Source organism: Pristis pectinata, chromosome 19 (assembly GCF_009764475.1).
Source record: "Pristis pectinata isolate sPriPec2 chromosome 19, sPriPec2.1.pri, whole genome shotgun sequence".
Lineage (NCBI taxonomy): Eukaryota > Metazoa > Chordata > Chondrichthyes > Rhinopristiformes > Pristidae > Pristis > Pristis pectinata.
The window spans coordinates 14,513,859-14,528,603 of record NC_067423.1 but is presented as its reverse complement, the minus strand read 5'-3'; the positions used below and the strand labels follow the sequence as shown (position 1 = coordinate 14,528,603).

The 14,745-nt window shown below is 39.6% G+C and overlaps 2 protein-coding genes across 9 annotated transcripts in view; both read left to right on the top strand.

Annotated features, from left to right (window-relative positions):
• Positions 1-7,844, top strand: part of LOC127580272 (putative adenosylhomocysteinase 3) — a 77,088-nt gene extending 69,244 nt beyond the window's left edge. For 5 of the 8 annotated variants that reach the window (XM_052033456.1, XM_052033457.1, XM_052033454.1 and 2 more), the window contains 7 exons: positions 286-356; positions 846-940; positions 1,491-1,589; positions 2,355-2,423; positions 3,729-3,807; positions 4,987-5,107; positions 6,062-7,844. In XM_052033456.1, coding sequence (XP_051889416.1) covers positions 286-356; positions 846-940; positions 1,491-1,589; positions 2,355-2,423; positions 3,729-3,807; positions 4,987-5,107; positions 6,062-6,068 — 541 coding nt within the window. In that variant the 3' untranslated portion in view covers positions 6,069-7,844. Of the gene's footprint in view, positions 1-285; positions 357-845; positions 941-1,490; positions 1,590-2,354; positions 2,424-3,728; positions 3,808-4,986; positions 5,112-6,061 lie in introns of those variants that run through there. The other 3 variants (XM_052033460.1, XM_052033455.1, XM_052033459.1) reach the window with 1 other exon arrangement.
• Positions 7,845-9,087: 1,243 nt separating this feature from the next.
• The window catches only part of strip2 (striatin interacting protein 2), a 42,067-nt gene continuing 36,409 nt past the window's right edge, over positions 9,088-14,745 (top strand). Inside the window, exon 1 of the mRNA XM_052033739.1 lies at positions 9,088-9,176. Coding sequence (XP_051889699.1) covers positions 9,090-9,176 — 87 coding nt within the window. The 5' untranslated portion in view covers positions 9,088-9,089. The remainder of the gene's footprint in view (positions 9,177-14,745) is intronic.

The window sequence follows — 14,745 nt, the reverse complement described above, 5'->3', positions numbered from 1 at the left end:
TGGTAGACCTGCATCTCCTGCTCTCACTAAAAAGAAACCTGGTTGTCATTATCACTTGTTTCCCTTTCCTGCTGTGCATCCCTCTTCTGATCCGTCATGCACAAGCTCCCCAGTCACATCTTGTTGTTCAGTAAATAGTGTCCCACTTTCTGTCTCAATTAAAACGAAGTAGGGTAATGTTTCAAGACAGGATCATCAAACCAAGCAGACTTGTTTCTGAGCTCTTACTTATCAGTGTGATTCAGTCCATATGTGCATTGACATAGTTCTGATTTTCCTTTGCAGTATGGATGGATTCAGACTTGTCAAATTGAATGAAGTAATCAGACAGGTGGACATTGTCATTACTTGCACAGGTAAATTATCACAATGATACTCAAGTTGTTGCAGGTTAAATACAAAGAACAAATTGAATGTTAATCAAGTGGTTGAATACTCACTGATTTTAAAGTCTTTTGCTGGGTTGATTTTTTTTTAATGCTTTAATCCTGGTTAGAATTTGATGATAAAGATGAATAAGAATTTTTGTTTATTCAGAAGTAGTTTTAAATATATACTTGTTGAAAACTTTGTAAGACAGGAATGTCAGCCTATGTCTGTGGTGAATTTCATAGCTCTATGCTGCACCTGAAATGAGGAAAATTTACCAAAGCTTTTTGTACCACTCGTCATTCTGTTGCTGCAGTAACCAGGAGAAGCCCTAGAAAAGTCCATGGACCGCACATAACTACTTTGAATCACCGAGTACTGAACCCTCAGACACACCACAATATTCACATCACAAACGTTTGTTATTTACACCACCAGACTTGAGTTTTAATACTGAGTGTCTGCCTTGTCCTTAGGTAACAAAAATGTAGTGACCAGGGAACACCTGGATCGGATGAAGAATGGTTGTATCGTCTGCAACATGGGACATTCCAATACTGAGATTGATGTGGTATGTAACTAACTGTAGAGTAAGTCACCTTGGGGTGACTGAGATCAGTGTGGAAGGTAACTGGGTGTGAACTAATTGATCACTAGATATTCCAGTACTGAGATCAATAGATATAAAGGGGGAAATAATAAAAGATTTGCATTTATAAAATACTTCTTATGATCTCGGGATGTCCCAAAGCAATTTAATATAATAGAATATTTTTGAACTTCCCATAATGAGACTAATGTGGGATGTACTGACCAAAATTGTTCAATATTCAAACAAATGTGATACGTACTTGGTGTGCAATAACTCTAATTAATAAAATAATTCTGAACCTGCAAGTTCATAAAACATTTCCCAATATCTTGCATATTTTGCACAATTGTTCCCCATCCTCATCTGATGGATTACCAGCAGTCTTGCACAACAAACAATTGTTTAGACTAAATGCCCTGTGTTGCTGAAGATATAACCTCTGAACAGACTTATTTTCATATTTCTAAGGGAAAAGCTGCTAACGTTTATTGCTGACTCAGCAATTCCATTGTTTCCACTTCCCTTACAGGCAAGCCTTCGAACCCCAGAACTCACATGGGAGCGTGTTAGGTCACAAGTGGATCATGTCATTTGGCCGGATGGCAAAAGGATTGTTTTGCTAGCTGAGGTAATTGTGTAAAAGGTGAAAGTCTCATCAGCTGTAATATACAGAAGAAATCTATCCAAGCATTTTATTATGACCACTTTCTGGAAATCATCTTAAATTATAGGTTGTAATCTGAAACTTGAATTTAGAATGTGATACTCCTTTGTATCCCATAATCTCAGTGACAATTATTGCATAATGGGAAAGAAATGGACTATTCCACTGCAGACATGAGAGGAAGTTTATTGCAGCTGTAATGGGGAGACCGGTGCATTCTGGAGGGATGGCTTTGCTGGATAGAATGGTCATGGAATAGAGTGGACGAGGAGAAGATGTTTCCATTCATAGGAGAGCCTGGTCCAAGGGCACGGCCTCAGAATAAAGGGACGTCCCTTTAAAACTGAGATGAGGAGGAATTTCTTCAGCCAGAGGGTGGTGAATCTGTAGACTTTGGTGCCACAAAGGGCTGTGGAGGCCAAGTCATTGGGTGTATTTAAAGCAGAGATTGGTAAGAGGGGTAAGGGTTATTCAGAGAAGGCAGGAGAATGGGGGTTGAAAAAAATCAGCCATGATTGCATTGGGGAGCAGACTTGATGGGCCGAATGGCTCAATTCTGCTCCTGTATCTTATGGTCATCTGTGCCTACCTGGACTTCATGACCTTGCGATGAAAATAGAGAAATTAATAGAAATGACCTTGCTGTACAGGTGACCTTGGCTCCTGAGATGTATTCCATAAAATATTTGTGGCTGAGTAGCTTAATGTCCTGCTTTGCTTTTTATCCAGGGGCGGCTGCTTAACTTGAGTTGTTCCACAGTCCCTACTTTCGTGCTCTCCATCACTGCTACCACACAGGTAAGGGGTTACAGCAAATGCTGCTTTTGTTTTACAGCACTGATCTGTTAACGAGGAAATGGAGGTATATTTTACTCTGTTTTAGTCTGTAGAGAGTTTCACACCGCCACTGAATTTTATCAGCAAATAAATGAATTTCTGTAGATTGTAACTTTGTTGCAGATTTGAAAAAGATCAAATTCACAAATTTATATTTTTGAAGTTGATGTTGTGTGTTTGTAAATTGTACCTGTGCCAGTCATCAGAATAGATCAACTAAGGTATCTGTTTATTGTACTGTACAGCGATCTTGAATGTGTCTACATTAATTGAAGTGTTAAATGTCACTGGGTTTTCCAGGTGTGAGTCAACATGTTTTCTGACAGCAGTGATAGTCCTACTGAACCAGTCAATCAAAGACCCACCTGTGAAGCTTATTTCATCTTATTTATCAGTTCAGTTTGTTTAAATGTGTTATTTCCAGTGGACAAGTCCATAATCAGATGTTTGGTATATACCAGGTCTGCAGATTGGAGCTATTGTCAGAACTTGCTGTGCTAAAGTGGTATAAAAAGCAGTTGTGCCAATGGGACAATTGATGCTGTGTCCATTGAGACCAGATGTTCTATTGCTGATCTGTGCTATGTATAGCTATGTTTCAGCTAAAGTTGTAGGAGCAATACCAAAATTGATTTTGGTGGCCCAAGCAAAGAAAAGTCTCAATAAATGTTTCCTCTGTTTCCTACTAGCTGGTTACAGCAATATAACAGGAATAGCTATTGGAATCCTCAAAGCTAATTTCTGTGGCTGTTAGCTAGTTGTTGAATGAAAGCCACGGCCCCAATTTAGCAAAGCGTTGGTAGTTCTTCACCATAATTTTGAGCTCTTGTTATAACATTCACTTGTTAATGTAAGTGACTGTAAACTTATTTTTCTTACTCTGCCTTCTCAAATTGGTTCACACTTGCTATAAAATACAATTCCACAGGGAATGATAATCCTCTGGCACCTCACCCATTCTTCTGTGGTATTAAGTGATGAATAGGTTATTGAAGCATGGAGTGGGAAGGGATAAGGGATTGTAGCTAAACCCAATTCTGCTCTTGTCTAATGATGTCAAACACTTTTTAAAATGGGAGCCGGGATACTGGCCTATTTGTTTCTTTTCCTTCAGCTAGGGTGTCACTGAGGCCAAGCGTCATGTTTCATGACACTCTGAAATCAGGTAATTATTGCAGATAGTCACTTTTGCCGTTCCTTTAGTTTCATCACTCATGATAGAAATGCACTGTTAAATGTAGAAATTAACATGTTCTTTGTCCTTAGGCACTGGCAATGATAGAATTGTATAATGCACCAGAGGGACGATATAAACAAGATGTATACTTGCTGCCTAAGAAGATGGGTAAGTCCTAGATCAAGCATTCTTTGGCAGTTTCTGCTTGCAAGGTGATCTGGCACATAAAACCAAGAGATTCAAGAAAAATATAAAACTGTGAAATCAAGGAAAGTCATTGTTTGTCCTTTGTAATTGTGGTCCAGGTGGGAGGGCAAGGAAAGGACCTGCTCTGCTACTCTGTAATTGCTTATTGATTGTAGGAGAGCAGGTTGAGAATTCACAGAATCCCTGTATAGAAGAAGGTCACAATGTGTCTGTGCCCTGTCTATGTAAGAACAGTTCAGCTAATTCCATTCCTCAACCCTTCCCCATGGTCCTGCAAGTACCTTCCTTTCAGATACTTACCCACAACTCCTTCATGAATACTACAATTGAATCTACCTCCACTACCACCTCTGGCAGTGTGTTTCCAAATCCTAATCATTCGCTGTGTTTATATATTTTTTAAAAAGCCCTCATGTCTCTTTCAGATCTTTTGCCAATTGTCTTGATCCTTTGTTATCAAGTTCTTGACCACCCTGCAAATGGGAATGGTTTTTCTCTGTATACTCTATCTATACTCCTTACAATTTTAAATACCTCTGTAAGAAACCCTCACAACATCCTCTGTTTCAAGTAGAACAACCCCAATTCTCCAGTCTATCCACGTAACTAAAGCCCCTCATCCCTGGAATTCTTTTGGTAAATCCCTTCTGCATGCTGCCCAAAGCCTTGGATGCAGTGCCCAGTACTGGACACACTGCTCAAATTAGTGTTTTTGTCAATGTTCATCATAATCTCCTTGCTCCTGTAGTCTATCCCTCTACTTATTAAAGGCCAGATTTCTATCTGCATTTTTAACCACTTTCTCAACCAGTCCTAACACTTCCAACAAATTATGCACAGGTTGTTTATTCACCTGTACTATGAAACTGCTTGACCTCCATTTGATGAAAATGTACCAAGGACAAGCACACAGCCAACTTCAGGACCTGTATTATTCTTCTGATAAGCTGGAACCATTCAGTTTTTTTTGAGTCAGTTGGAATCAAACATTTTTGGTAGACCAAATTGTTATTGCTAACCTGTCTAGGTTCTCAAGACTTTTCAAACTTTGATTTTGACTTTTTTTTCTCCCAAGACGTTCCATTGTGTTTGCTTTGTAGGATTATGGCTGCTGAATGTACTGTTACTTTGTCTTTCCAGATGAATATGTGGCAAGTCTTCATTTGCCCACTTTTGATGCACATCTCACAGAACTGACAGACGAGCAGGCAAAATATCTGGGTTTGAACAAGAATGGGCCTTTCAAGCCAAACTATTATCGGTAAGAGGCAAAATAAACTGGTTAAAGCCCCAAATTTTGAGGCATGGGAAATGGTGACTAAGCTTGTAGTTATTTAAAAATTTGATTGTAAAGCAATCAAGAGAAGCTGGAAATGCACAATATATGAACAGGAAATGCTGAAAGAGTCCAGACAATACAGAATAATTTTTTTTTTTACTGATGATTATACTTTGTATTTTCTAATGGAATACTATTCACAGTAGTCTCAATTCATTGTGAAGTATTTATCAAATTGTAAAGGTTTATTTCTCTGGTGTAAATACACACGGCCAGGATTTATCAAGAGTTTTGAGCAGCATGGTGATGCAGCTAGTAAGAGCTGCCACCTCAACTCCAACCACCCAGATTTGATTCTGTTATCTGTGTGGGGTTTGCACATTCCCCTGTAACCATGTGAGTTTTCATGGGTGCTCTGGTTTCCTCCCACATGCCAAAGACATGTGAATTGGTAGGTAATTGACCACTGTAAATTGCCCCTGGTGCCTAGTTTAAGAGTAGAATGTGGAAAGAATAAAATGGAATTTGTGCATAGGGGTGTTTGATAGTTGGCAAAGACTCAGTGAGCTGAAGGGCCTGTTTCTGTGTCTATGACTCCATGAGTAAAACTCTCTTTAAACTGCAGAACACTATGAATACAGCACTTCTCCTGCAGTACGTTAGCACAGTTCCTGGTCATAACCAGTTTGGGTTTTGTGTGGAGGAGAGCTGTTTCTAAATTTCCTGAGGAACTGCTCTCAGATAAAGTGTAACTATGTCATTGTAACTGGCTTGGACCAAATTACAAGGGAAAATAAAAGGATAAAGAATGGGGGAAGATTTGGTCTAACTCAAGATCAGGAAAGAATCATTTATACCTAAATAAGGAGTTTAGTCTGTCTCTCTCCCAAGTAAGCAGAGTTGCTAAAGCATTGTTTATTTTGTTCCTTGTCCTAGGTATTAAATGCAAAGCAACAAGTCCATCAAACAAGAGGGGAACCTTTTGTCACTAATGTACACGAACAAAATCTCTTCTTTAGAGCTGGCCTTGATTTAAGCAGTTTTAAATATTTAGTCATTTATTTATTTACATAGAATGTGTATAATCTCAGCAGACAATTTTTTACCGCACTAGAAGATGAAAAATATCTGTTAAATATGGTCTTTTTTTTCTTCTATTGCTGTTGTGCTTTAAAATAATTATAACATCCTTGCTGTTAACCTTGGGAAAGAAACAATGGAAGCAAAATGTTAGCTGTTTTAAAATTGTTAAGGTGCACATATTTCAGATGTTTCATTTTTAGTTTTTTTAATTTGTTAAGTAAAAAGCGGTAAGGAAATACGTAAATGCTTACGATTTACCATTATGGAATTCCTCAAAAGATTTTCTTCAAACAAAATCTAGCTGTGAGAACCTGCAAAATCAAACAATAAGGCTCTCAAACTATAACTTGTGTTTTGTTTCTTAAACTTTTTTTTAAATCAGGTGTATCAGAGTAGATGGTGTGTGACTGGTTGGGTAGCTTAGCATTAAGATTCCTCCTTTGCCGCACTGCTGTTGTTTGCTTATGTGGTGGTACTGTTTGAAACTTGTCTCAACTCCTAAGAATGTGAGCTTCTTCCCCCAGCTGGGACATTAGCTTCAAGACTGTAGAGTGCATAAAGCCTGGAATGGTCTGCAGAAGTGATGAGGTCACCAAATGAACCACAGATAATCCACAAAGCCTTCAACCATTGTTATTTTTTAAAATAAGTGAGCTCCATAGCTTTTTTTTGTGCAACTTGCTTCAATATTTAAGCAGAATAAAGTTCCATTTTTTTTTACCCTGAAAGATGGGACATTTGTTTGCAGATTAATGGGCTTATATTGTAGAACACCAATGAAAGATGCTTTTTGGTATTTAAATGTGTTTTTGATTTAACTTATTTATCCAACTCCTTTACCCACTTCATTCCATCCTAGAATTTTCAGATGGTACTAATTGTTACAAATTGTTGCATGTGCTTAGTGCTTCTGATTGGTCTTCTACCAACCCATCTTCACTGAGATTGGGACTGCCATGCATGCTGTCACCTGCCCAGTCAACAAATGGGAAAATATGGCAGTAAACGTCACCAGTTGGAAGCTTGGACTTGCACCAAAGAAGATCGTTCACCCAACTGCACCTGTGAAGCTGTCTGGCCAAGAGCCATTTTATGTTTTTTCTCTCTGAGGAAAAACCTTGCCTTATCAATGACTATTAGTCTTAATTATTTCTCTGAAATATTTATCGTAACATTAAATAATTGCTGTTTTATTTGAAACATTTTTCCACATCTGTTTTAGGATTCCCACAGATATATTAACCCTATACATTTCTGCACATTGCTATATTTGTTCTCCCTCCCCTGCAATGCCAAAAAACTAATATTTTAAAATGAATCCCAGCCATTTAGTGGGCTTTTTTTTTAATTCTCGCTTTGACTGTGGGGAAGAGGTTGGCATGGAATGTAATAATTGTTATATGTAACAAATAAAAGTTTAAAGCAAGATGGACACCAGCAACCTGCTCCAGAGAGCAGAAGTATCGACTCCAAAAGGAAAAGAAAATCATTTGTTTACCTAGACAAACTGGGTTTTAAAACTGAGGTAACTATTTTACGTACTGTATTAATGGTCAAGTATTGTAGTAGATGAGCAATAATGAAGCTGTAATCATAATTCAAATAAAGTTAATAAATTCAGAGTTTTTTTCCAACATTATTTTTCATGTTTTGATGTCCAATGATTTTTTTTTCTGTAATCTTTTGTCTACAAGCCCTTCCAGAAACTGCTTTCCAACCAGGCGGTGGATGTGGATGTATTCGTGCTCTACAGTGCAACAGGCATCTACACTGATTCCCGGAAGTGATTGGTTGAGCCAGTCTGATATTGTCTAAATTAATGGTTTAAAGGTCGGTTTTGATTTAGAAGCTAGCATAAATATTTCCAATAATTGCATGTAACTTTGCAGTGGCTCATGCATTCTGGACTTGAATGCCACTTATTTTGGCCTTGGTCCTTGCCAAGCTCAGCATTTTATAATCTTTATGTAGATGTGGAAAGGGTCGAGCTTGGAGATTGAAAAAGCAAAAAATACAGATGCGGGAAATCTTAAGTAAAATCGCAAAACGCTGGAGCTGATCAGCACAACAGGCAAAGTCAGTGGAGAAAGAAATAGTTGACGTTTTGGGCCAATGATTTTCCAGACGAACTGGACAAGTGAGACAACAAGTATGTTTTAAGTTGTAGGATGGAGTGGAAAGAACACGGGCAATGTCAGTGGTAGTCTGGAGGCTAAGGTTGCCCAGGTGCCGTGGTTGTTTTGATGCCATCTCGGAATCATGCGAGTGCTCTTAGTGCTGTCTGGTTGGAGGAGTGTAAACAGTCGACGAATGAGGGCAATTAGAAGCAACACGCTGTAACTGAGATGGAAAATGCAACAGTTGCTGGAAATCTGAAATAAAAATTGAATGCTGGAAATATGTAGCAGATGAGGTGCCGCCTGCGGAGTGAGGGAGACTAAGAATGTCACAGGTAGCCAAACTTGTCAAATCCGGCCAGTTTGGGCACACACTGGAAAAAGCTGAATGTCCAAAATCGATGGAATCAAGATTGAGTCCCAAGGGTGGCAACTTAGCTGTCGGGAATGCGACGTGACGCCCCACGAACGGCAGCAAAAATTATACCACGTTTGGCAACGAAAAGGTACCGTCCGTTGATTTGCCCGCTTCGTTCAGCGACCTGTCAGCGCCGAGGACGTTTGCAATGTTTCCGAGCGGGAAGAGCCAATCGCCTCCTGTTGTGGGACTGACAGACGAACTCCCTGCTCGTCCAATCATGAATCGATGCCTCGACCCAGAGCCCACCCTTAAATGGAGACTGTCCAATGAACGGTGGGCGGGCGGAGTTGCGTGCGCTGGTGCTTGGTAACGGGAAGTAACAGCTCCTTGTGTCCGAGTGGGGATGGAGGCTGCCAATGTGAGCGAAGGAAGCGGATCTTCGACAGCCCGAGCGAAGGAACTCTTCCGAAACCAGCGCAAGGACTCGGAGGTGAGTGCAAAGCTCAAATTCGGAGGACGGGACGCCGCATCAGTGTCAGCGGCTAATTATAATCGCAGCAACTCAGGAGAGAGTATCAGCGGCTAATAATAAACGCAGAGACCCGGGAGCGGGTGTCAGTGGCTAATAATAACCATTTCAATCCAGTGCCACCCTGGGTCCATTCTCTGCGGCAAAGGACGGTGGAACTGGTGACCGAGGATCCATGCAACTTCTAAGAGTTGTATTAGATGTTCAGAGTTTGCCGTAGCTCTTTGTAAATAAAAAAATCTGTGTGAGGTAAACTTGCAAAATTTGTGAACTCATGGCGTGTCAAGATTTACAGGTGTCCCGTGTTGGAAGAAATGAATGTTTTGCGAAAAGTATGGAAGCCGAGTTATCTAAATAAGGTGACTTGAAATGTGGATTGTACGGGGTCTGGAAAGTGTATCCCTCCCTGTCTCCGACTCATTCCATCGTGTTTCTCATAACCCAACATGCTGGAAATAGATCAGGTGGCATCTGCGGAGAGAGAGCTGCTTGTTTTTCAGGCCAAGAGAGTGGAAGAAATAGGAAGATTGGAGCAGTTGGATCCTTGAGCTTGCTGCGTCCTTCAACAAGATCAGGGGTTATCTTCAGCCTCAACGTGGTTTTCTTGCTCTGGATTCTTATCCTCCCGGCCCTGTGTTGAATGCATTCAGTGACTGAGTCTCCGCCGTCTTCCCAGTTAGAGAATTTCAAAGACTCGTTACCGGCTCAACAAAGTCCTCTTCAGTCCCAAACGTGAGATTGTTTTTGAGACCCTAGATCTAGATTCACTAGCCATAGGAAATATTGTCCCTGCATCTATCCTGTCCAGCCTGATAATTATTTTGCACTTCTCGATGAGGCTACCTCTCATTTTTCTAAACCAGAAAATAGAGGCCTTGTCTATTCCACCTCTCCTCATGTGACAGCTCCACCATCCCGGGAACTAGTCTGGTGAATCTTCGCCTGTACTCCCCCTATAACAAGTATATCCTCCCTCGGTAAGGAGACCAAAATTGTTCACAGTACTCCACTGTGGTCTCACCAAGAGCCTTTCTAGTTGTGATTTTTAAAAAAAAACAGAAAATGCTGGAGCAGAACAGGCAGCATCTGTGGAAAGTGGACCAAAATTAACATTTCAGGTCAAAATCCCTTCGTCAGAACTGGAAAGGAGATAAAATAAGTTGGTTGTAAGTTGTGGAGAGGGTGAGAGAAGGATAGATAGAACAAGCAGAATATCTCAGACTGCCAGAGTGATAAACCCTTGATGAAGCTATCTAGTTGGTAGATTAATGAAGGTAGTTAGAGAGAAAAGAAAAGGACCTATAAGAGCTGTTAGAGCAGTTACAGGTCAGTGCAGCACAGTGACAAAGAGGGTGGTGCTGCTGACTCAGCTTCGGTGACCTGGGTTCAAATCTGACTTGCCGTGCTGTCTGTAAGGAGCTTGCAAATTTTCCCTGTGACTGCATTGATCACCCCTGGGTGTTTCAGCTTGCTCTCATGTCCCAAAGACTCGCTAATTGATAGGTTAGTTAGTTACAATAAATTATGCTTAGTGTAGCTGCATGGTAGGAAAATCAGGGTGGATGGACATGAGGGAATAGTTTAAAGGGAAATAAATGTGGGAGGGATGGGATTACTCTGTGCTGGCATCGAATTAATGGTTGTGACCTATAAGGAAAAACATGTCCAGCAGATTAGGAACATCAGTGGAGAGAGAAAAACTGACAAGCTACGGTAGAACTAACCAGTTCTGTTACAGACAGAGAAAGTGAGTTACTTGAAACTGTTGAACTTGATGTTGACAGAAGACATGCCCAAATGGAAGATGACATGCTGCTGCTCAAACTTGTGTTTGGCCTGGTTGGAGTAGTGCAGGACACCGCAGGCAGATGGGTCAGAGTTGGGCGTAAGATGAAGAATTAATGTGACAGGCTGCCGGAAGGTCAGGGCTGCCTCTGCAAACCCAACAGAAGTGCTCTGCAAAGGTGCTTCACCATATAATTCTAGTTAAACATCTTTACTCTTGTACTGAAACCCTCTTGCAATAAAGACAAAAGTACCATTTGTGTTCCTAGTTGCTTGCCACATCTGTATGTTCTCTTTCGGTAAGATATGCACTAGGATTCCTAGGTCCCTTTGAACATCAGCATTTTCCAGTCTCTCAATGCGTTTAAAAAAAAATTACTAGCCATTTATGTTTTTTCCTACTAGTGGATAAACTCACATTTTTCCCATCTGCTATGTTGTTTCCCACTTTTCCTCATACCTTTGAAATCTTTTTGTATTCTCATTATTATTCACATTCCCACTCAATTTAATGTCATCAGCAAGGTAAGAAATGCTTTTAGTCCCCTCAGCCTAATTGTTGATATAGATTATGAACAGTTAGGGCCCCAAGTACTGATCTGTGTCGTACCTCACTGGTCACAGCCTGCCAAGTTAGGAAGGATGTTTATTCCTACTTTCATTTTATACCTATTAACCAACTTTCAATCCACACTGATATGTTACCCGCAATTCCATGTGCTCCAACATATTCCAAAACTAGAGATTCTGAAATGGTTCTCCAACCACCTGTGTGAAACCTTATCAATAGATGTCTGAAAATCCAAATGCACCACATCCACTAGTTAGACCTCATCTACTTGATGCAACTTCATAGAACTCCAATCAATTGGTAAAATATGACTTCCCTTTCATAACTCAATACAGACTCTGCTTAATCAAATAATTATTTTCTGAGTATCTTGGTATCATATCCTTTACTATTGATCAATTTCCCACTTAGGGATGTTGGGCTAACTGGTCAGTGTTTCCTTGTTTTATTTTCTCTTCCTCCTTTCTGAAGTAATAGGATCACATTTGCTTACCTCTGGTCTGTAGGAACCATTCCAGAATCTGTGGAATTTTGGAAGATAATAACCAGAGCATTCACTAACTCTTTCAAAACTCTGAATGTAGATCATCAGTCAGTTTTCAGGCTTCTTTGATCTTATTTTTTCTGTGAAGATGGCCACATTTGTTTAATTCCTCTACCATTTCCTTATTCCCCATAATAAATTCTCTCATCTCTGTTTGTATGGGACCTTCATTTTTCTTTTTATATACTTACCAAAGCTCTTACAGTTTCTGCCTCCTTTCATAAGTTCCTAAATTTCTTGCTAATTTATTCTCATTCTATATTTCCTGTTATCAATTTCTAGGTCATTCATTGCTGAATTCTAAAATGCTTCCATTCCTCAGGCTGACTGTTTTTACTCTGGCAACTTGATAACCCTTTTCTTTCAATCTGATATCTTTAATGTTTCTTATAAATGGTCAAGTTGACTGTTTACAGCATTTTCTATCATATTTCAGGTTTCCAGTAACTGGAGCATTTTATTTTTTCTGGTGTTTCTTATCTTTATTCCTCCTCAGGCATATCTCTATTTTTAGCCATTTTAGCTTTCACACAAATCTTTTAACAGCCTTCAACTCTCATTTGTCCCCAATATTTTGTCTCTCACTTCCATTCTCGTCACTCCCTTTTCATTCTGTGCCTCCTTTTAACCCTCTCTTGGATCATGCTCTCTTCCATATTGTCTGTTGATTCTTCTTGCAAGCATGTGTGTGTCTTTGTCCTTTCCAGTTTATACTTCCTCCACTCTGTGAGATACATCCTCAAAGAACTCCAATAGATTAGAGGGAGTCTATTCAGCCCATCAGTCATAGAGTCATACAGATAGAGCACGCAGAGCCTGCACCAACCAAGAAGCACGCCTATTTAAATTAATTGAACCAACTTGATCACCTGTCCTACTTGACCTGCAACTTCAAGTGTACTTAAATCCAAGGCCTGCTTTATATAAACATCTCATGCATTAAACAGTAGATTGAAGCTGGAGCAAGGTACAAAAAATGTCCCAGCCTTTAAGCTCCACATACAAAAGGCTCCTTGCCACATAAGTCATTAAAAATGCCCCTTCAAAAAATGCCCCTTCAACTCAAATCTCTATTCTGAACAAACTTGCATTAAGAGAGCAATTGTAACAACACCGCAACTGTTTGCAATCATTTCCATCTTACTTTAATAATGCCCTTTATTTAATAATACCCTTAATGTAGTTTGAAGCATCATGCAAGAGCTCCTGTTATGACATCGGACAAAAAAAATCAGTTTGTTAGACCCCAGTTTGAACAAATACACATACAGAGTATTGCCTGTGGACATTATCATTAATGACTTTATTTCATAACTAATATAAATATATTTATAAAATATATAATATTCCTGAACATGCAGCAGTTAATACCATTTAATGGGCTCCACAAGGCCAGCAAACGGTACTTAAAATGTTTTGCCTGTACAAGAAGCAAAGTGCCCTTTTTAGTGCTATCTTATGAATCACAAGTATTTCTGAACATCTGGGGATTGCATCAGCTAATGTGGGTCCTAGTGACTGGGATACTAATCCAGTAAAATTCTAAGTGACTTTAGGGACATGCATGCATACACACATGAAATACTAAACTAAAATACAACCAGAAAGGACCTGTTCATTTGCATGTGTGCATATTATCATATCCTCAACAACAGTCACAATTTTCAGAGGAATATTCATAAAAGATCAAACAATGCTCACCATTGTATAACTTGTCAAGTTTTGTGTCATTTGATCACCAGTTGCATATAGTGCCTGGGTGTAATGCTCGATATTGGATATGCTTTTTGTTGACACTTCAGTCAACCCTATTTCTTCACTCTTTCCTCATTGCCCCGCAGATTTTTTTTTAAAACCTTGTGTGTTTCTCTTTAGAAATATATGAGAGGTTTGGACAATCCTATAGCAAATTTCAGAGGCTCAATTCTGAGGGTCCAATTTGTGCGGAGAACAGTAATTTCCTTTGCTCAGGAACATCAGTGAACCAAAGTGTCTTTTATGACAATCCAGAAGTTTCAGAGTCAGACACATTTGGTGGGATGATTATGTCATCAGATCATTTGCGGATGCCTCTGGATTTCTAATCTAGTAACATAAATGCATGTTAACATAACTGTATCTGGCTAATCTCTCTCTCTCTCCTGTTCCAACCTTTAGAAACATTACTGTTTCAATAGCCATCATCCAGAAGGGAAAGAAGAAGAGTTGATGGTACCTGAAAAGGAGTTGGGAGAAGCTAGTGGGGTTGCTGACCCATTGCCCACTGATTCATTCTGTATCCACTTGGTACCATCAGCCTGTGGTTGTCAGCTATTTCGTGGAACAATTACATATTGCTTCTGTAAAATACTAATGGTCTCAGTGTAAACTTTGTTACTTGTTTTGTGCAGAGAATGTTGTTAGTGAAGGAAAGTTTGCGTTGGTATTGGTAACATTGGCAATGGTTCTTGATGAAGAACCAAGGGGATGGTGGCATGAGGAGCAGAAGTCCAAAAATCTGATACCAGAAGAGTGTTGAGTGGGCATTGAATTTACATGGAAGCCAACTTCATGAGGAAAACATTGTTATATTGAGCTTGTAACCAAATGTTTGCAGTTCCATACCTTGCATGCTATGTCCCTGAAAAGCA